Below are 22,825 nucleotides of genomic sequence, written 5' to 3' on the forward strand. Positions count from 1 at the left end.
AATAAACGGTCACCTATGGACACAAAACATAAAAGTAATGAAACAATATGAAAATAAAAGCAAGCGTACAGTGTATTGACCTACTAACATTGTTGCTCCACCAGTCACCAGTCTGGTGACACCAGTGGTGGACTGGTGACCTGTTCCACCCCGTCACCCTGCAAGCACAGGCGGGTTTAGATGAATGGATGGATGAATTTTGAGGAAGTTGGAGAAAAAAAAATCCTCCTACCTTACTTAAATCTTTCCAGAACTTTCTGTAAGTAGCGTTGATCTTTGAAATCTTCTTACAGTTTTTCTCCAAAACAATTTCTTTAACAAGCATAAACATTTCCTTGCAGAACAGCAGGTCTACCGTCATCAGTCTAAAACTTAAATGACTGTTAAAAAGATGGACAATAAAATGAAACGCTATGAAAATCTAAAGTTCCTGCAAAGAAGACAACTGGACCACATCAAAGAGAGGCCCAGTTGCCTAATATTTGTATAATATTTAACTTCAAAAATCATAGTTCTGCAATGTGAATACACCGAAGTCACATACCAATGCCTGTTCTTAAAACCTAGTGTATACATTTCATAATTAAACTACGGAAACATGTGAAAAGTTTTGAGATTTTTTTTCTCTACCTACTTCAGCCTTGCAGGATCATGGGGAGGTTAATGCCCGTCTCCAGGGGTCAAAGGTTGAGAGGCAGAGGACACCCTGGACAGCTCAGGATTTCAGACCATAACATTTTCTTTAAGAGTTTTGAATCTGCTAAAAGAGCTGACATGTTGATGCAGGGGTTTGAAAATCATTTATGAAAAATGTTTTCAGCTGTAAAAAAATAAATAAATAAAATAATAATAGTAATAATAAAATATCTTTGGCAGCGGTTCCTAAAAGCCATTCTGGGTAAATAAATCAAATAAGAGCTTGCACAATTTGAGGAAATGCTAATACAGAAATTTTAATTATGAACCTACTTAAAAAAAAAAACGGTATAGATTTGGACACAATAGATTGGTCAGTCAATTTGTTCATTTGCCATTCATTAACCAAAAGTTGGCTTATGTTTATAAAAATACATCAGTTAGCTAAATTTGTTCTGTGGATGCTAAATGCAAACTTACATTTCACTCAATAATTGATGTTTAATATTAAAATCAATCTTTTCAAGCAGCAGGCGGCAAAACAAACTGGCTGTTTTTCTCAGATCAACGCAGCAAACAGAAAGGGGTTAAACTAATAATAATAATAATAATAAAAAGTTTCCAATCAGTTTTGAGTAAAGATTAAATGCACAAATAAAACACTAACCTCAAAACTAAACATCACAAACTGGTAATCAAAACTATTGCAGTTCTACTAAACAATCAATAACAAGCTGGCGTCATTATAGGGTGTGAAAACATGAGGCCATGTGTTGAACGCAGGTTTGTTGTATAGATGTGAATCAGACATTTTTAATCAGAAAACCAGATGAGCGCTACACCTTTTCAAAAATAAATATCATTTTTATACAATTAAAAAGTTCAGCCATGATATTGAGCTGTGCAAGATTAATAAAAGCACTTGTGTAATGTCCCAGCTTGTCATTAAAAACATGCTTTATTCCACCTGGATGTGACCTTTTAGTTTTCCTTCCACAACAGCAGCAAGGCCCGAGTCCAGTCCCCAAAGCTAACATGTTAGCATGTTAGCACTGTAAGCCGGCAAGAGCAACACCAAGGGAAATGTGAGTCAGCTAGTCTGCTGTGGTCACGATTAAACAGAAACAGCCGTAACCATGGTGACGTAGGACCGTGCCTGGAAAATGGGACATTTTAGCTAAAGACAATAAAATCTCTGTTTGGTCTATAATCTGAACAGTTTACAGTAGCATGGCTTTCTAATTAAGCTCAATGTTAAGTATGTATTAATAAGGCTGTGATAGAAGCATCTGTGTTATTCTTCTTACACAGATTTCAGTTTTTCCCTTGATAAGCTGCTGAGTACACGGTACGTTTTGGTACCAAACGTAATAATTGCAATGGGTTTCTTCGCAGCAAAGCGCTGTTCCTTTAAGAGCCAGCAGGTGGTAAGAGGGCTGTGACTGAAGACAACGCTGCTGTCTGAAAACGCCTGAAATGGATGAGGACTGAACTCCCATGAAAGCATTTAGTCAGTATTACTGAAATGACATTTCCAAAACATTTCACTCCACATAAAGAAAAAAAAAGCCACATTCTTATGACAACTTAAATGTTATGGAATAATTAAAAAATGGATACTTTGGGGTTCTGGACAGAGCAACGTTACAAAGTACATGCCTGCCTAATGGTATGAACATAAACTGCTGTTATGATGCAACTGTTTGCATCGTTTCATAGTTATTTCCTGAACTTACAAAATACTTAAAACCTCCTTCCTTCACATGAACGCTAAAATACACAGACTGAAGTTCACAAAATGTGGAAGTTGGTAAAATGAGATGCATGTTGACATAAAAAGCAGCTTTAAGAATTGCATTTATATTCCAGAGTTGAATTGTGACAGGAGGCGTCTGCTTTCAAAGATTGACGAAGATACGGAAATACTATGACATGATACTGTAACACTGCTGGCCAGTAGGAAAGGCCAGATATTTTCAGTTTTTATGGCTTTTCGTCGTTCACAAAGTTCCAGCTCTCTAAATGTCCACCAGAGTCTGACGGGACCGAACTTCACTGGAACATCGGCTGATGCACAACAATTGCAAATGTTTCCTGTGTCCAGCTGATCTATTGGCCTACCTCTGACGTAGAACTCAAAAGGAGCACAAGACATTTTTGGAAATGAGTAACTTAGCTTATATCTGAACCTGAGCTTTAGTTGGTCACGTTTAGTGTCAAGACTACGCTGCTGTGCTCACTGCTGCAGCATAATGGGACACCAGGTGATTGTGCAAGAATTACGGGAGTGAGGGAAGCAGATGGGCGTGAACACAGACATGTTGTGGCTCTCCGATATGAAGGTTGCAGTGGTGGGTTGTTGGTGGCTCTTGGCGGTGACTAATCAAGACTTTCAACATGTAGTTGGTGCTTTAAAAAAAAAGGCTAGTCTGTGTGCCGCCACTCCCCGTTGTGCCCAGAGTACCGTGAGTCCTACGAGTCGCCCGGGTGTTCTAATGGATGCTGCTGATGATGTGGTTGTGCAGCAGCTCCCGTTCGTGGTTGTACAGGTTTGGGTTTGGCTCGTCGTCCTGAAGCAGAGCGTTTTTCCTGATCTCGTCCAGAGAGTAGTCCTGCAGCAGGCTGCCATTCTCAAAAACAGTCACCAGGAGGTCCTGAAGAGCACAGAGCACGTTAACCACACTCACAAGAGCACCACGTTTCCAGTCTAACAGGAAAAGACGTGACTGTAAATGCGCCACACACACACACACACACTCCAGTTTCAGAACTCTTACAGATTCTGGATGCTAGAGAATGGATCTATTGGTAGCTGTGTGGTTAACAGAACTCACATGAAGCCACCTGTCAATCACTCCAGTGGGATTGTCAGCAACTGACCAATCAGCGGTCACGCCCCTTACCTGGAAGAACTAAACCTCCGACAGCATTGTTGGATTTTATCACTACAATGCAACGCAGTCAGAGAGGTTTGAAGTACGGTAATGTGAAAAGAAAAATGGGTAAATGTTGTCAACCCAGAACTTTCAGAGGGTGCAATGAAGTTTATTCCATTTCCAAAAATGGAAATGACTTATTTGGAATCTTGGGCTTTAACATCAATTTGTCCTGGATGCAAAAAGAATTTTGCAATTAAGATACCTGACTTCCCTTTAACAGGAAGAATCCTGCAGCAGATCCAGGGGGTTTGTGAAGACAGAATCGACACAAAGAAATTGTCAAAAATTAAACAAAATAGAAGTCCGGCCGGTCCAGGAGTGGTTTCAATTTTAAAGAAAAAAAGAGTTGATTATAGATGTGTCTCAATCTATGGGAGAAACTTGGCTAAACAGACTAGCGCTGAGCCAGCAGGAATGTTGAAGCAATTAAAATCTTACAAATATAAGAGTTAGTTGCATATATACATTAGCTCCTTAAATTGTAGGATATAGGAGAGAGAGACACACATCATCTGGCAGCAAAAGTTCAGTGATCAGAGTAAGTCACATCGCTGATTTTTAAGAGTTCAGGTGATGTTTGTTTTTTTCACCACATAAAGAAGCAGCATTGCTCTATAAAAAGAATATCTGGAGAACGTTCCTAATTGCTTAATTAACTTTATTAAATCAGGGTTGCATCTGACATCAGAGTCGGTTGCCGTGGGTGATCTGAAAGTGTCACATCATGCATTTGTGATTAGCTTGTCAACAGAACCTTTCAGATTGTGAAATCAAATTACATGCCTGCTCAGGGCGAGGAATTCCTGCAAATCCCAGTGCTTGATGCAATCAACCGGGCTTCCTTAGAAAAACAACGTTTTGACCTGAATTATTGTACCCAGCATTGCATTAACTTGTACATTTATTAAGCTCAATGTTATTTATAACACTGGGTTTAAAGTTATCTTTTAATACCAGCATTTTTCTTCTGACTGGAGGTAACAATAATATTGTGGAGTGGCCCAGAATCTGTGGATGGAGCTAAATTGATGGGAGATGACATGCAGGTCTTCCAAAACCATAGATACGATACTGATCACCAAAAACTAAATCATCAAAGCACCAGTTAAAAGATACAAAACAATCTTCTTAGCAATAAAAAAAATCATAATGGTTGAATGCCAATGATGATCTTTCCCACTCACTGAGAAAAGGTAAATTGTTTTTTTTTTTTTTTTTTTTTTACACATGCCATTTTTTAAAGAAAAAAATCTCAATAAAGCAGATTCTTTTTTCCAAAACTTGACACTCATTTCACATTGGTTTATAATTGCTGATCTCATTTCCAATCAGAAACAAAATGCCTGGTGGAATTAAAATGACTTCAAACTTAAATCTGACAACAGTTTGCATTTCGGCTGTATGTAACGACACTTGATTTAATCTATGGACTAGATTAATTCAGTCCATAGATTGAACTGATTTATGGACTGAAGTTGTTAAATATTTAAGGGTATGAATTGAACCTGTTTGTATTTTAACATGTCTAGAGATTACTTTTCTTTTTTTTTTTTTTTTAATAATTGGTCTTTTATAAAAAAAATTGATCTGAACTGAACTAGGTATACTGATGTCCAACTTTGGTTTGGATCATATTAGGATGATTGTTAATGGACAGAACTGTTTTAATTATATGTCTAATTTAATTTTGTGTCGTCACTGTAAAACTAGAGACAAAACACACAAGCAGTTACGTCAACAACAACTATTCCACCATATTTGGAAAAGCTATGAACGAGGTAAATAAAATATTTTAGTAAAAGAATAATTTAAATTGTTAGAAATTTTAAAAACAAACAAAAAACTGAAAGTTTGATTGTAATTGCTATTTTAAGTTTAGTTAAGTGACGTAATGTGTGATTAGAAAAAAAATGTTGTGAAAGACCTCCTCCGGTTTGCCTGCTCCTCTCTCTATTGTCTCGAGGAAGCCGTCCGAGTTTCTCCTCAGCGATAACCGGCCCTGCTTCGACCCCTTGGACGGGTCGGTCACTGGCTGCTTGCACACATCCATCTACAACACACACCAGGTCATAGAGCAGCATGTCAGCTTGCAGTGGGACAGAGGGAAACTGAGACTTGTTTAATGTGCCACATTATTACATTATTTAAAAATAAATAAAGAGCTACCTCTGCATTTCGTAATAATCTACCGCTGTTATTATATGTAATAACAGCATAATTACATATGGGGCAGAAAGCATTGAAGAATACGTTTAAGGATTTTATTGCATTTTGTGTCAAGTGCTATAAAATGTAGCCTTGCTGATGTTTTATTACATTCTGAAGAGCAATTTTACTACGTTATTATATATTGCGGCATTATTACACAATGCGGTGTTACACACCATCATACACCTGCTACAACAAACCCATGCTCATCTGGACAAAGCAGGCACCACTGTGCTGCCTGCTTTAAATGAGTCAGGCTGCATTTCACACAATTCACCCCGACTGCTGTGAGAGGCTCCAGAGCAGTGGACAATCTGACAAACAGATAAAAGTTTGAGAGTCTGAAGAGTCATCTTTCTGACCACGGGGGTCAGCAGCACCAAAGCAGGCTGTACTCTTAGCATTCCTTTTCACTCGGTGCCCTTCAGACCGCCGGCATACGTTAGAGTCCGGTCGTGTCTGCAGAAATACTCAGATGACTCTGCAGCTGTCGGGTTCATCAGAGCTGGACAAGAAGGAAAAGGTCAACCGCGGTTTCCATGATGGGACAGGAAGAGGAGGAGTAGAAATACTTGGTTGTTCGACTAGAAAACAGTCAGGGCTAGAGGCGCAGCAGTGACGCTACATGCGAGACAGGGCAGATTGTACTTCATGAGCAGTATGAGAGCCAGCGACACAGAAAAGCTAAACAAGCTGATATAAAAACCTGGCTCTGTTCTGAAGACTGCTCTGGACCCGCTTGAGGTAATCATGCTGATGGCAAAAAAAAAGCTTCATAAAATGAACATCATAATTAGTTCATGAGACTTTTTCAGATGCGCTGTAATAAAAACCGATAAAGTTGGTCCTTCAAAAAACAAAGTGGTTAAAAAAGCAGCAATGAGAACATGAATGGAGTGAAGCTCTTGCAGTGGGATTGAGAGCAATACACCCAGCAGCCTAAGTGTGTTTTCACACCAGATAGTTCGGTAGACTCGGTTCGATTGGACCAAGATCGCAACATTTGTTACATTTTGAGCTGCTGCGGTTCTCCGTGTCTAACGATTCAGATCCATTAAAAAAATCTGTTCCCTCCCTTTGCCGGTGGGGGCAAACTAGTCAAAAAAACAACACTAAAACCTCCGAGGAAGACACTGAGCACAACTTCCTTCTTCACAAAATGTCAACAAAGATGGAGAGGCATCAAATTTAGTGGTTGGAGGATTTCTCTTCCGTCTTTAATAAAAGACCTAGAGCCACTTCTTCCGCAAGTGCTGGATTCACACATTTGTTTTAGTTGTATTTACCCAGAATGCCCTGCGCTGTGATCCACTTCCTGATTTTTAAGCGGTCTCCAGTTCAAATGCACATTGGCGTTCACATGTGCATTCGAACCGCACCAGAGTTCACTTGACCTAGGTCAACCGAACCCGAATCTGATATACCTAGGTTCGATTGACCTAGGTTTGTAGGAGGACCAGAGTTCACTTTTTTGGTGGCTGTGTTTTAAAACTCTTTCTTAGCATGATGACATTACAGGTGGCAGGAGAGGATCAAAAAATTGTAATGTGTGCTCTGAAATCTAGAATGGCTGAGTGTCTGGCCTAAGTTGTAGCACTTACCCCTTTACCATTGGTCTCTACATAGCTGCACTTGAATGCACAGCTAAGTGTATCTCTGTTTAGCTTCTGAAGCAAGGAGCTGCCACAGCCAAAAAGCACATTCTCAGCACTCCACCCTTTATCACTCAGGTTAGCAAGAATCTAGAGAAATCAGAAGCAGAATAAAAAAAAGGGTCAAAACCAGAATTACAGACAATAATAATTTTGTCTGAAGCTAAAGGCACATTTCTGATGCTAACCTTGTCATTGTTCACAACTACTACTGTTCGCTGATTGGCCCCATTGAAAGTCAACCAGAGAAATTGAGCTCAATGGGAGAAATCCCAAACAGAGATGTGAAGGGAAATGGGAATCGAGTGGGATTTCATAGGAAGGTGATGACCAGACTATGGATAACAGGGTACACAGAAGGACTAGGGTCACTGGAGAAAAAAAAGCTAACTTTATTCTTATAATTCTGAGATTAAAGTTTATTCAGGTCAGTTTGTTTATATAGTGCCAAGTCACATCAAATATCGTCTCAGTGCACTTCACAAAAAGTCAGAGTTCTCTTTTGTTCCAGTGGCCCTAATCCTCTTCTGTAACAGAAGAGGATCATCTGACTGACTAATAAGGTCTCACTGTACCAATCTTTTCAAAACAGTCATTGCATATTAGATCAATGTGAACCATTGTTGGTTAAGCAAATTCTTCAAATATAAACTCTACATCTCACTTCCTTACTCTTCTCTTTGAAGACGATTTGAGTCTTTTTTATGCTTTTAAATCCTGCTGCAGGCTGGTGGTACGCCGCTTCTGCATCACCACCTCGCCCCTGTACCGGTCAGCTGACGCAGGCCTGCCATTTCCTCACTTTGGGATTCGGGAGCGTAACAGAGGTGGACGGATGTCTGACTCCCACTTCGCCACATCGGCCCTTTCGAACACGGAGGCGCCCGAAAGAACCCCTAACCTCACCTTGAAGTAGTTTGTGTTTTGAAGCTTGTGTTTTATCACAATAAAAAAAGCATTTTCAGGCTTTGCCAGCAGTGGAAATGTTGTTTTACTTGTAACAAACCATCAGAGTACTTTGCAGAACAAGCAGCTTCCAACTGCGCCTTCTATTTCAGTTTTAGCGATTCTTCACATCTTTGTTGTCAATTTGAGACTAAGATACCTTGAAACGGCACAGTGCTTCAGTTATGCAGGTATTATGTAACCTTTCCAATCTTCAGATTTCTCTTACCTGATCTACTGAGCCGAGGTCAATGCCATCCCCTTGGATGATCCGCAGGTAAGATGGAAGAACCTTGTATCCCACTGAGTTCAGACTGTAGCCAAAACACTCTCCTAAAATCTTGATGACCTAAAGGTGAAATCATTGTTAGAGGGAAATGTGTCACATAATCTCAAGTCAACTAGAGCAGATTTAAATACGCTATCGTCTGATGATCAACATGCTTTGGTGATGTAGTTACAGTCTGAATCTACTGTAACATGACTTTCAGACACTAATCTTTAGATTGCCCTTTTTATAGAAGACTACTGTGCAACAATTCCTCAAAAAATATTTCTACAGTCCCATATCAAATAATCAGCAACTGATCCAGTTAAAAGGCAGCAGCTAAAGTAAAAAACAGATATTCATATAACACAAATACTTCATTGTCCCACATAGAATCAGATTAAAGCTTTACAGTTTTAGGTGAGGCAGGATTAAAGAAACAATTTTATTCACTAAAATGCAAAAAAAAATTATTTTTTATTTAAATTCAGAAGTTCACATACAGTACATTCAACACTTAGTATAATTGCATTTAAGCTGTGTTTTTAAATATTATGGTCATACTCCCACAAGTCTTTTATAACATCTTGCTGAAATTGAGGCCCATTTCTGGTTTGAAGGCGGCCTTGCTCTAAAACACACTTTCAGTTCTAAATAAGCTTTCTATGGGACTGAGATAGGGCTTTTTAATGGCTTCTCTAAAACATAGGTCTCTTGTAGCCACTCAGACTAATTTGGTGCTAATTTGGAAGAGTCCTTTGCCCAGGCTTCAGACAGATTATGTGTCTTTTGAAGTTTTTTATACAAATATCTAATTTCAGATTTCTTGGTGGCATTTTGATTGATAACGAAAACAAATACAAGTCATATGCTGAACTGAGAACGCCATATTACATTCAAGATGAAGTCCGGAGCTTTCCCTAAACACCATCTGGCTTTAGCAGCTGGAGATTGAACTCTGTACTGTGCTGAGCTACTGTGGTCCCAAAGGGTTTAGGATCAGGAGCGATGGCGCAATCAACACTGCTGCATGTTGGTTAATACTCAAGCAACGTGGCAATCTTACAGTTTTACTGTAGCTGAGGGTTTTTGCACGCATCAACAAATTATGTGAAGTCAAATATGTGCAGACAATTACCAAGAAGGCTTAGCAGGCCCATCCTGAAGTGCAGACCCAATGAAAACGCATGGTGTGTAATTAAGTCAAAGAATAACAGAGGAAGGTTGGACACCCACTTGAGCCCCAAAAATACATTTAAGCCAAAATTGTTGCCGCTACAAACTTTAATGTCTTTTTATTTAAATTTAAAATTAAAATGAAGCCAGACACTTGATCTCTTATTTACCTCAATTAGAGTCTCTGCTGGGTCTCCAGAATCGGGCCTGATCACCAGACAGGAGTCCTCACTGCGCTCCATCACGCGTTCCTTCAGCTCATCTCCCCAGATGTGTTTGCAGGCATTGAAGATGTCGTAGCTGTCACTGACCACCGACACTGGTCCCGACAGAAACTGGTCGAGGATCCTCTCAAAGGCCTCCTTCTCTTTGTTCTTCCCCCAGGATATGATCGTACTAGACAGGACGCAAACAGGAAGGAAGAGATGAACTACATCATGGGAGGCGGGGGCAGAAACAGAAGTGACGTTTGCGCCTGAAAAGGAAACTGTGTTAAAGCTTTAACACACTGACTGGAAACCAGCATTGAGGATCTACTCTCTTCTTGATGGATGTAGTTTCTGAACTGCTTCTTCCACTTGTCCACAATGTTTAGATTACCTGTGTTCAGCCGCTGGGATGGAGAAGCCAGCCATCGGACAGCCGTAATACCGTTGAGCCATCAATACTCCGGCTATCGTGTCTGTACCACAGAAATTAACCAGGTGAGCGGCTCCACCCAAAGCTGCAGACTGCAAATTAAAAATACAAACAATAAAAAAAATGAAACTGAAAAAATTATCTACAAGTTTATTTAGAAAGTTTATCTGCAACAAACGTCAGCCATCGCCATAGACCCTTCAGTGAGATTACTATGAACGACAGGTGGATTTATCCACGTTTTAATACCGTTACACACACACTTTCAAAAGGTTTGATTTAGCTACTTATAGTTGGTGTGAAATAATAGTGTTTAAATGAAAAAGTGGGAAAAGTTTAAAATCCTTAACATTTCGTTTCCACACGAAATGTTAACATTATGCACGTTTCCCCCTCTGTGGTCTGATTTTTGCCCAGGACTCCAAAAATATTTACAAAGGTTTTAATGGAAAAAACAATTACAAAGAAGCAAAGTTTGTCGTGTTCACAAAAAGTCAATTTTATTCTATAATTCTGGCAACATGATCACAAATAGTGACTTCTTTTCAGATTTACATACAAATTTTGTCCGGGTTTAGAAACATTTTTATTAATGATATTTGTCAACTCTATTTTAACTTAAGTAATAATAACAATGATTTTGATATCCTTTATTATTATTACTTGTGTGTCATACTTTCTAAATAAAGATGTGTTGAAGAATAAAAAAATATAGAATGTAGAACCAACATATGAGACACACATATAGTGAAGAGAGGCAGTGAGAGCCTCCTGACCTCCTGGGATGAGACTCCTCTGTAGCCAAAGTCATGCAGCTTCAGCTCCAGGCCCTCCACGCTCCCTGAAGTAGCCTTCAGGTGTTTGGCCAGAATCTTCTTAAACTCTCTGGATACGGTAGCTACTGTGATGGGATACCACATCTGCACCAGCATGGTCTATGGCCAAAAAGAAGCAGATAAAAAACAAAAACATTAAGGATCAAGGAGAGCCCCCGCAACAGAGTCTGATTCTGTTTTCAATGAGCTTTTAAATGAGTAATCAGCCTTTTATTCTGGATGCAAAAGGTTCTGTAGAAGGTGAAACGCTTAGACATGACCGTAAGTTGAAGCGGAGATTCAAAGAAGTCCAAATGCACGTTGAACACTGTAATGAATAAATTAGAGCGGACATTTAAAACGATTCCTAAAGGTAAGATCTGCTAGTTGCTCTCAGAGTTTAAGCTGATTACCTCTTAGCCCGGCCACAGACTTCCTGTCTAATTCTGCTAAAATAAAATCTCACTTCCAGCACAGTCTGGGCTTTTTCCCCTTCACTCCGATTCCTTCCGGTAGATTTTCTACCAGGCCAATTGGCAAACAGAAGAAGATGTAATCTATTATGTTGATTTTCTGCTGCTTTAGAATTGTAGCCTGTCTGTAGCAGAGGAAGTGAAGGAAGCCCTTCAGTCAATGTTGGTCACACTACTATTTATTGAATTGACATGAACGGCCGCCTTGTGTGGCTCAGCTCTTCTCTGTTCGCAGTGGAGGATGGTTGTTTACAGTGCAGGCAATTTCCCGTAAGAATCATAGCAGGGGACTGGTGCATTAAGTACGTCACGGGCAAACACTAGCAATTGATTAATAACCTCAACAAGGTCCATATCTCCAGGAAGAAATAATTTCTTGATAGCAGAGAGCCCAGACCCTCTGCACGAAGGTGAAGTGTTGTATGAGGGGCTGGGTTTTACTGGACACAGTTCCACCATTAGCTGACATGACGTAAAGCTCACATTACAATAAAATCAATTGCATCAAATGACATTGCATCAATAGGTTTTTCAAAATTTAGAATCTGACAAGTCTAAAAAACATGATGCAACATGGTTTTTTTTAGAACAAAAATCCTGTGTTTTTGAGTGGAAACCTGAAATTATTTCCTTGTTATTCTTAATTCTACAATCTGAATTATTATGAAATCAGATACCAAATGTCCCAGTATAAGTCACAATTAAGTAAAAGCACAATTCAAAGTCAAATGTTGGAACTCCTATTAAGTCAAGATTCATCTGAGTTACTGTAGACGCTGATGGACCTCCTGTAGCAGCGAATGTGAGGAAGCCTCCGACTGAAGACTCTGTTTTTCTAGGACAGTCATGAAGAGCCTAATAAGGGCTGTCCATCATTTTCAGGATTTTATGGAAAATCCTTCTTTACATCATCATCTCCAACAGAACCAGCCTTCCTTAACTAGAATTGTTCACCTCAGAGACATTTATACCAACTAGCGCCTCTCAGAGTCAGAATCAAGGTACTGTTATTTGCTTGTCTTTCTGGGGGTCTCTCTGGACACTCAGCGGTCTTTAAAGTTTCAATCTGGGTGAGCAGGTTTTGCTACTCTGTATTATTAATTTGACATATTTCAACAAAAACAAACACTTCAAGTTATTTTTTTCAAATTTACCTCAATGTAGTTGGTGAGCCAGTAGAAATCCTGATCTGTATTTTCCACAGTAAACAGAACGTTGCCTCTTGGTATGATCTTCCCCTCTGGAACCGCTTTGATGCGAATAGGAAGACGGCCATTGTGTTTCTGACACAGAAAAAAAAACAACTTTTTCTTTGAACGTCTTTCACATAGTAAAGTGATTGGAACACAGGTGTAGTTGAACCCGTCTCTGAATACCTCTAGGACTTTTCTCCAGCCCTCTTCATCAAACACAGCCTGTTTGAAATGCATCTGGTAGAATAGCTTGGCCTCCTGAATCTTGTCCTCGGTCACAACTGGGCCTGTAAACAACACCGAGTGTCAGCAAAGCTACCAAACCCCTATGAGTGGATCAAAGTTGATGTGAATGAAGCCGGAAAAAATACAAAACTGTGGCAGGCTATTAACGGTTTCTATGGGCAATAAAAAACAATTTCTCATGAGAAAACAGCTTGGAGTTTCCCGTTTTAGTCTTTTTTCTGTTCTCATGTCAGGCGGAGGAAAGATGCGAGTGTTCATATTTGATTTTTTTTTTTTTCCCCTCAGGCACAATAACAATTTTTGCCGGATAATAAATTGTCCCAGAAGTTATCGTGACAAACAGTAATGTTGTTTTGAGACCGTTTGCAAGAACGCATTCTCAAAGATAAACTAGTGAACATTTAACACTCAAACTGGAAGACATTCTAAATATCCAAAATAAAATTTAAAAAAAAGAAACGACAAATAAAATGAATTATGAAGTCTCTGGAAGCAAAACTGTCCTTCAAAAACAGAAGCTAGTTGAGGCCACAGCACCAGACCGAAGACCAGTTTTGGTAGAAAGAGAAAGAAAATGGAAAAACGATAAATTACATAAATGAGAATTATTAAGCCGGCTTTAATTTAACATACAATTAATTGATTTATTGTTTACTGCAGATGTAGAAGCAGGCTTACTGTCTGGCCCTGATTTGTTTTTTGAATATTTTTTTCTAACAATAAAAAAACTATAACACTCAGATTATTAAAAATGTATGTTAAGAAATGAAGCACAGTAGCTCTTTATGTGTGTGTGGGTGGGTGAGGGTAGGTGGTGTGTGCGCGTGTGTGTGTAGGAGTGGGGGTGATAATACTCCTATTGAACAAGTCTCTAAGGCTTTGAGACATACTGCAAACGTTTGGAACATTCTCCGATTTTGAAGGGATTTAATTTTGTTCACAGGGTTGACAGCAAATGACTGCAGAGCCCAATGTTTTCACCACAAAGGCAAAAAGCATTGACCAAATTCTTTTAAAATTTGGACGTAGCATAAACTTCTAATCAGTTATAAAGTGCAACCTTTGATTATAGTTTCAAAAATGGAAATCATGACATTTTTATACTTGCACAGGAAGGCTTTCTCCTACACCCAGAGACTGAAGAAGATGCTGGTCAACACTGCTACAGCAGTCTGGATCAAGAGATGGGATTTATAGCTTTGTTTAGTTCAGGGAAATAATGTCATCAGGGAAAGCATATCTTAAGGAATTACTGCGGACTCCTACTACTGTGGAGTAAGGAGGTGAACCGTTTCTGATTTTAAGAAGATTCTCCTCAGCCTCATTTCAATGAACCCAATATTTTACAGTGTTTATGTTCCATGGCGATGTTAAGGCTGATGGACATGTTGAAGGTTGTAGTTCCTAAGGAGTTTGGATACCAACATCCATCTCCAGGGTGTTGTCACTTATGCACATGTGGACAGAGGAAGAAAGTGTGATTCTTCTTTTATCATCACATTTGTCTTGGAAGTCTAATACTTTGAAATGAATTAGTTCTTTGCCAAGTGTTATTTTTAAGTACATTTTGTAATTTGTTAAGTGTGGAATATTTCCACTAGGAAATGGGGGGGGGGAAAACAGGAGAACCTTACAGTTCAGGGAACATTGCTGCCATATTAGCATCATTCTGACATCCGGCAAATGTTGCCTCCAAACTTTAACGGAACATTTATGGCGACGTATTATGTGTCTCTGAATGTTCAATGCTGGATTGGTACTTTTCTAAAATGTTATTTGTAGTTAAACCCTTTGGATATACCAGTAAGTTGTTGGAAGATTATGCTGTCTCCCCAAAGCAATGAAGATGGATAAGCATAAAGTCAAGTCCTTGAAAATCACCATGTTCATGTCTCACAATTTTAACATTAGACAGTTGTTCATAGTTGTTTTCTTGACGGGAGAACATACCTGTGAGGTACTTCTTAAGCAAATACTGCAGACCGAAGAACACCACCTCATTGAACTGAGAGCCTTTCTTCTGCCTGCACTCAAAGTAGGAGTAAATTTTGCTGACGTTTGGAGGATACTGTTTGTAGTGTGTGATCTGAAAAAGGAAAAAAGCAAACAGTCAATTTAGGTTCAAAAAGCTGGTGAGAGCAGGGTATGCAGGTAGGTATACATTACGAACAAAAAGTTAGGAATATTTGGTCTTTTGGGTGACTTAAGTTTATAGAAAACTTAAGTTCTCGCAACTAGATATAAAAATAGGGCATTAAAGCATCGGTGATTTCCTCATCTAATACCATGAGTAGAAATAAAAGTCATTAACATAATCCATAAGCAGTCACTAGCTAATAACTAAGTACATCTTTTCACAGTAAAACTACTGACTTATGATCAACTGCAGTCTGTATCTCACATTCTGGCTTCCTTTCACTCTTCATTACAGGAGTCAACACTTAGTAAGACTTGAGTGACAGACCATGGCCTGTATGGCTGAATCCTTTCAGAGAGCTCCCATCATTGCCTAAAAATTCTTGCCAAGGAGTCCTAGCTTAAGAGTCAGCTACTGAGCGAGAAGTCGACAGAAATATCCCTATCTTGGGGCGTGCCGTGGTGGCGTAGTGGTTAGCGCGACCCGTATTTGGAGGCCTTGATGCGGCCGTCGCGGGTTCGATTCCCGGACCCGACGACATTTGCCGCATGTCTTCCCCCTCTCCTTCCCCGTTTCCTGTCAGCCTGCTATCATATAAGGGACACTAGAGCCCACAAAAGGCCCCCTGGAGGGGTAAAAAAAAAAAAAGAAATATCCCTATCTTAATGAGGAGGTGTGGTTGACCTCATTGCTAGGTGTGACACTGCCTTGTAGGGGCTTTGACTGGTTGATAAACTAACAAAAACACCTAAAAAAAACCCCCAACCAACCAAACAAAAAAGCCTTAAGTAGATAATTGATAGATCTTAACTGATCACTGAATCTGGAGTGGATTAGGAAAAGTGGGTCATAGTGATGAAACTATGCAAAACAAAATTGCCGCATGACATCAATATGTTTGTTTGTACCTCATGTACATCATCATTATCGTAACGCGTCACGGCTTCTCAGTATGCTGGTCATTTTACTCTCCATCCACTTTACAGAGAATCTCTCTCCTGTCTTTCCACCATCTTCCCTGCTTAAGACACTCTTATGCTAACTTAAAGTCTTCTCGCGCACTCTTAGTATTTTGTCACCTTGGGAACTCACTTAAGATCTAAGGGGCTTAGAATTTTTGTTAAAACTCTGAAAAAGAATCTTGTAGTTTGAGACGTTCTAAGAATTTTCCTAAAATGGCATCACTGAGAGGACGGTCCTTTTAGTCAGGATTGTTTTGAGAACATGGGCTCAGGAATCCAAATCAAGTCTCAGGTCTTTGGTGAGTACACCTTATGACTTTTTATTTTTGTTTTTATGATTTAAAGCACTTTGAACTGCTTTGTTGCTGAAACATGCTATGCAAAGAAACTTGATGGAAGTCTTATTTTTGCGTCATTAGTTTACTTGAGTCATAATTTCAAACTCAAGCGGGCAACTCCGATTCATCAGAACAAAGCTTTAAGGTGAGCTCATAACACTTGGGGTATCATTTATTAAAAGCTGAAGTAAGATATATAAAATAAAAAAAGACATGCATAAAAAGTGTCACCTACAATTTATAAAACTGTGCTGATCAACCCCAGAGCACCAACAGCCAGATGTTGATGAACCTGGTGGCGGGAAACAACCCTACGTTACAAATAACGTCTTTAATTATTCACGGTTTTGGTGGCCTCTCCCGCTGAGTTTGGGACATGGAGGAGGAAAAAGAAAGACGCTTAAAAAAAAAAAAAAAAAAAAATGTAGACTGCATCACAACAGAGGAACAATGACGATTTAAAAAATGTATCATCTCCAACAGTTGTGATATTCCCCATCCCCCTCAAAAAACAATAATCCATTATTTGCACTTAAGGAGGGCCACATGAAGTATCATTGTTTAGATAAGTCTCAGCCTTTAGATAACTGTCAGTATGTCAACCTGCACAGTCCCAAAAGGTCTCAGGCATGTACAACAGAACCATCTTTCCGCCCGCCCCAAGCAGCGAATTGCTGTTGTAACACTTACGTGGGGGCCACAGACTCCACCTTGCTGAGCACCAGCACTGTTGTTGATTTGAATGTTTGCCTCCTTTTAATAAAGCTCAAAATGTTGTCATAACTCCATAACAATATGCCTTGGTAAAACAAAGGACCTACTTTGACAAAAGACTGTCAAAAATTCTGTCAAATTGGGCGTGCCGTGGTGGCGTACGGCGTAGCGCGACCCGTATTTGGAGGCCTTGAGTCCTCGACACGGCCGTCGCGGGTTCGACTCCCGGACCCGATGACATTTGTCACATGTCTTCCCCCCTCTCCTTCCCTGTTTCCTGTCAGCCCACTATCACATAAGGGACACTAGAGCCCCCAAAAGACCCCCTGGAGGGGTAAAAAAAAAATAAATTCTGTTAAATTGAAAAACAAAGTTGCCTCTCGTGCATAATTATGTATGAGTTTTTGACATCATTAAATCTTTTTACACAATGGTCGCCGTTTCTTGGAACTCATTGTTGTGTGAAAACGTTTAGAAATGAATCACCCACAAAGAGTCCAGATCTACACAGCAACACTGTAGTCTGCACAATGGTCACCCTCCTGAGGAACAGTCAATTTTGTCACGGCTGTCTTAGAATATTCCACATATCAGAAACCTGAAGTAGTTCTTCCTCTGTAGCCTTTAAATAAGCAGCCAAATCAAACTTTATGGGTTATCGGTACAAAATGACAGCTTTTTGTAATCTGTTGGACATTTTTTGCAATTGCCCTCACTAATCTTCCGTTTTGATCATTTGGAGAGAGAACAGTCATTCAGATTCACTGCAGAATGCTGTAAAAAAGCATCCTGCCATCCATTTACAGTGCAACCATGTGACTGTGACACATTTGGCCACCTGTCTCTGAACTGAGGATATCTAAACACATCCCGCAACGCACACTGACCCAAATGTAACCGAAAGCTTAACAGATACTGAGATTAATGCCTGTGTGATACAGTGACATGATTGGCAAATCATGTCTAGCAACAACAACAAAAAACTATTGAATGCCTGACTTTTTTATATTTTCAGATAAACAAAAAAAAAGTGAAACTTGTGAATAAGATAACATGTGGATTTAGTGACCCTAACTGGTTGCAGTAGATAAATTGTCAGTGAAATTAATAAACAATCATGACACTAACAGTTTATACTGTTTTATATTTTATACTGTTTTGAGAATTGTTCAAACATAAGAAAAAGAAAATGGCACACAAAGGATTGCACACCGATAAACAATGTATTTTGCCCATAAGACTTCAATGTGGTTTTATAAGGAATATTAAACACATACTCATGATTTGATCTGACGATGCCGTAAAAATTCCCTATTTTCGCTTCACTCACTGCAGTTCTTTTCCAGAACAGTAGGAGTCACCAGTGAGAAAAACAAAGCGCTCCACAGCGCGACACTGCACAGGTGCAACCAAAGGGAACCAATAGCTGGCGCTTCTGAGCCCTGATGGTGTTCATGTGAGAACGAATCTGAAATCAACTCATTGAAATTAATTCATTATTATTCCATAATAATTTATGGATGAGATTTTCAGGCGGAAGACAACATTTTCTGGGTTTGTGGCCCCCCTGTCCAGTGGTGGAAGTGTGCTTACGTGCGTGTGCAAAACAAATATTAACTTTTGTTTCTAAGTTCAAGGGACGGGCCACATTTAAAGGTAAACTTAAATGACCCTTTTTGTGTGATCTGGTGTTTCATTGGCAGAGCACTGGGGGGACGGGCAGTGGCTGTGGGCCCTCGGTCTGATATGATTTGGGAGGACTGTGTTGTGGCAGCTTTAAAGTTCCACTGAAAACAAGTCAACCACAAATCCCCCGTTTTAGTTTCATATCGTTCTGTCCGCTGAGAGTGAGGGTCATATGCTTCCCAACCCTGATTCTCAAGGCACACTGCCCTGCAGTAGGCAATAAGAGCCTTACTCAGGGGCAGCTTGATATGTAGGGGAGGAGGATGGAGCCAAACCCACTGCTTTTAGGGTGTGAGATTACAATACCGAGTTGTTTTCTAGCATACAGTGTTATGTCAACAGAAAATGTTCTCTTTAATCTGGATGATCCGATAAAATCTTTGGGTAGAAGAAAGGGATTGTAGCAAATAGCTTTGTTATTCTCACCACCAAGAGCTGATCGTCCATCAAAGACAGTTTTCTATATTTTCTAAAGGAAATGTTGCAGTTTTTTTTCCGGCTGCCTCGAGGCAATGAGATCTCTTGGAGAAAGGGAATAATTTTAATCTGCTTATAAACAAAGTCACGGTAGTTCAGAAGACGTGCGCTCCTCGCTAGCAGCTTCACTTAGAAAATAAAATGTAAAAAAAAAAAATCATAGCACCCGCAAGTAAATGTCAGACTTTTAGGTTCTTTTTCATCAGTCAATATTGTTTAGTATGTGGTTGTTGTGATATTTTCCTCACAAAACATAACTTTAAAAAAAAAAACAATAATTGTTGAGTAAAAGAAGAAAAAAACAAATCTCTGAACAGGAAATGAACTTGTATAACAGTTTTCACTTCCCGTAAACAACTGGAAGGAGCAAATAACGAAGAAATTTGGTTTCCTGCAACCCAAATGTCCAAGGATGGAATCAACAGCTCAAGAGGAAATTGTGTATAAAACAGGAAAGGTCACGTCGCCAGTTTGGCAATATTTCAGATATTTAAAACACAATATTGCGTGTGTTGAGAACAAATTATCCTTCATAGTAGCCTCAGCAAGTTGCTTAGGCTCCCCTTAGCACTGCTGATTTTTTTTTTTTATTCTTTTGCGCGCACAATTTTGGCCAACAAAGCTCATTCTCACAAAATTCTTCTGAAAATCTTACCAACATACACAAAACGGTGTCAAACAAAAACATGTCACGTTTAACGTTTTAGTATTTAGTTTATCAAACGACAAAATGTCAAAGTTGCGTCTTAGCAGAAGTAGTTTGTGCTTCCATGTACATATCCAACGTCTGACCATGTGCAACACTCTCATGTTTATAACCGAGGCTCTTCTGAATATCGTCACAGAATTTATGAAAAATGTCCATTTAAGCTTAGTCCATTTTATCACGTCGTTTACAAAATTTACCAATTCTTACATTTCATTCCCAACACATTTGCGATTCAGGGAAACAGCAGACTCACCAGAGCAAAACGAGAGTTTAGTTTGAACCTTTAAAGGCTCAATGTCTGATAATGTGCCCAACATGCTGATGTCTATACGGGCTCTGCTCCAGGTGATCAGCTGCCATTTCCATTTCCAGCACCCACGGCACACATCGGGCTTAACTTTCGATTCGTGCCCTCGCAGTCATCTGCTGCACACCGTTTCTGTCACAACAGCGAGGTGAGAGAACAGCGCCGCCGAGCTGGGGCACAGCACAACCAGCCGCGCTCACAACAAATGCTTACAACCAACCGGGAACATTTTTATTTTTTTTTTTACGAAGAACAGAACCCCCGGGGGACCACCACACACATCCGCTCACCTTGTACGAATCCGTAGCGAGCAAGAAATTAAAGTCCTGCGCTGCCATTGTTGCCCCGTTTGTGAATGAATTAGTAGAAACGCCCTCCAGTCTCCGTCCGCACCACGCAAACCAAGACCATACAGCAAAAATGAAAGCAGGCGAGGACAGACGGCACACAGAAGCCGCTTCAAACCTAAATGTTAGTTTCGACAGCGAGGCCAGGGGGGCTGCACGAGCTCAAAGCGACAGTAAGTGGGCAACAGCAGCGGCTTCTCTGGCTGGAAGGGGGCGGGTCAAGCTCCGCGCACGTCCACTCCTCTCCTCTCTGACCTGCTGCGTCATGCTGCCTTCAAATGCAATAGGACATTACCAATACATTTCTTAAATCCCCTTTTCACTTTCCCAGCTCAGCTGGGGATCTGGGACGTGAGGCTACGGAGTCGCTCTTTGAACCTTCCACCAATAAAATGATAAATAATTAACTAATGTTTTTAAATATAGATTTGATAACAAATGTGTGTTTTTAGTATTAGTCCCTCTTTTGTCATTGAATAATTGCATTGAATTTACACAACAGAAGGTAATCGTTACGTTTTTTTGTTTTGTTTTGGGGTTTTTTTTTTTTTTTTACTTTAAGAATTTTTTACATCATTTTCCACAAATATCAACATCCTGCAGAATATTGTTTTTGTTGTTGCAAAGTTTCATGCTTTTCTTTATTTCAAAACCTAATATAGAAAGAAGAAAGTGAATCTTCACAAATGACAACAAAATTCTTAAAGAAGATATTCATCTTTTCCCCAAAGGTCATTTAACATTTGTGACAATTTCATTGGACTGAGAGTGAAAATGGCTCTTTGGACTGTAAAGGTTGGATAATTGACTCATAGGCGAGTTCATGGGCAGATGTCAGCAATTTCTTCGTTGTCATTATCAGTTAAGCAGATGAAAGTGAAGCACACTACATCATCTAAACACTGTAGAGTCAACATGGTGGCTTGGCTGTGCACTGGGTGTCAATGGCACTGGAACATCAGGTTTTTGATTTGACACAGGACAGAAGGAACTGAACAAATTCTGAAAAGTGTGGTCTGCTGCTAAGGAGTTTTCAATCAAGTATTAGAAATAAACATTTCATTTTGGTTATTTCATTCGTCAAATTACATTTACGCCTCAGAAACGAAGGAGTTATGTTATAAATGATTTAGTTCCTCTCTTTTTCTTCTCTTTTTTTGTCAATTCTTTTGTTCAACTGACTGCGCTAAACCTGAATGTCTGCACTTTAGCTGCATCTGAGTTGTTTCATTTAAAATGCACTGTGGTCATATACAGAAGCAAAATGAGAAAAATTGATTGTGTGTTTTGATTCTAAAATGTATCGAGTGAATTGTGACAGTGGTACATGGTTTGTATTAAAGGATACAACGTAGCACAAAGTAGTAATTTTCAGTTCTGTCTAAACGAAACACAATAAAACCTAAATTACATGTTCGCTGTGAGAATCTCTTTTTAGAAATATGTACATTGCCAAGTGTTACTGTTAAAACTTCTGCAAAATTTTATTGTTCAGAATTCAAGAATTGGTTTCAATCTGTAGCCTATTTTAAAATCTACAAATTTTTCTTAAATTATTCAAGTTTATCTGATTAGGAACAAGACAAAACACTAACATTAAGAACCTAACCACGGTCCCATCCTTTGGCCTCTAGTTTGGTGGTTTAGTGTACACAGATTTGCCCCAACTTAGTCCATTTTTTCTTGGATGTAAAACTCTAAAATTAGTAAAAAGGATTGCTGGTTACTAAGTTTTCCAAATTAGATTATTTTTAAATTAACAAAATGGTTTTCCATCTAATGTTTTGCAACTTGCTGAATTACACTCTCTGTTTACAGACTTTGGATACTTTTCTCTTTTCAATTTTAACATATTGAAAAATCTGTTTTACAAAAGCATGTACAAATCTATCAAACTTGAAGTTATTATACATTGGGGGGATTTTCGATGGATTCTGATCTCAAACCTTAAAAAGGGT

At 39.4% G+C, this 22,825-nt stretch overlaps 1 protein-coding gene across 2 annotated transcripts; it reads right to left on the reverse strand.

Annotated features, from left to right (window-relative positions):
* Nucleotides 1-1,409: 1,409 nt before the first annotated feature.
* Nucleotides 1,410-21,099, reverse strand: nampt2 (nicotinamide phosphoribosyltransferase 2). 2 transcript variants are annotated; one of them, XM_032550059.1, is made up of 12 exons: nucleotides 20,811-21,099; nucleotides 16,863-16,919; nucleotides 15,141-15,276; nucleotides 13,128-13,231; nucleotides 12,906-13,034; nucleotides 11,240-11,398; nucleotides 10,425-10,555; nucleotides 9,995-10,220; nucleotides 8,610-8,729; nucleotides 7,385-7,525; nucleotides 5,500-5,625; nucleotides 1,410-3,290 (listed from the first exon to the last, which is right to left on the reverse strand). In XM_032550059.1, exons 4-12 carry the CDS (start codon nucleotides 13,179-13,181, stop codon nucleotides 3,129-3,131), a joined length of 1,248 nt encoding a protein of 415 aa, XP_032405950.1. In that variant the 5' UTR covers nucleotides 13,182-13,231; nucleotides 15,141-15,276; nucleotides 16,863-16,919; nucleotides 20,811-21,099; the 3' UTR covers nucleotides 1,410-3,128. The 2 variants fall into 2 exon arrangements, with proteins under 2 accessions (XP_032405950.1, XP_032405949.1); XM_032550058.1 differs by lacking the exon at nucleotides 16,863-16,919.
* Nucleotides 21,100-22,825: the final 1,726 nt, after the last annotated feature.

Source organism: Xiphophorus hellerii, chromosome 20 (genome assembly GCF_003331165.1).
Source record: "Xiphophorus hellerii strain 12219 chromosome 20, Xiphophorus_hellerii-4.1, whole genome shotgun sequence".
In the NCBI taxonomy this organism is placed as follows: domain Eukaryota; kingdom Metazoa; phylum Chordata; class Actinopteri; order Cyprinodontiformes; family Poeciliidae; genus Xiphophorus; species Xiphophorus hellerii.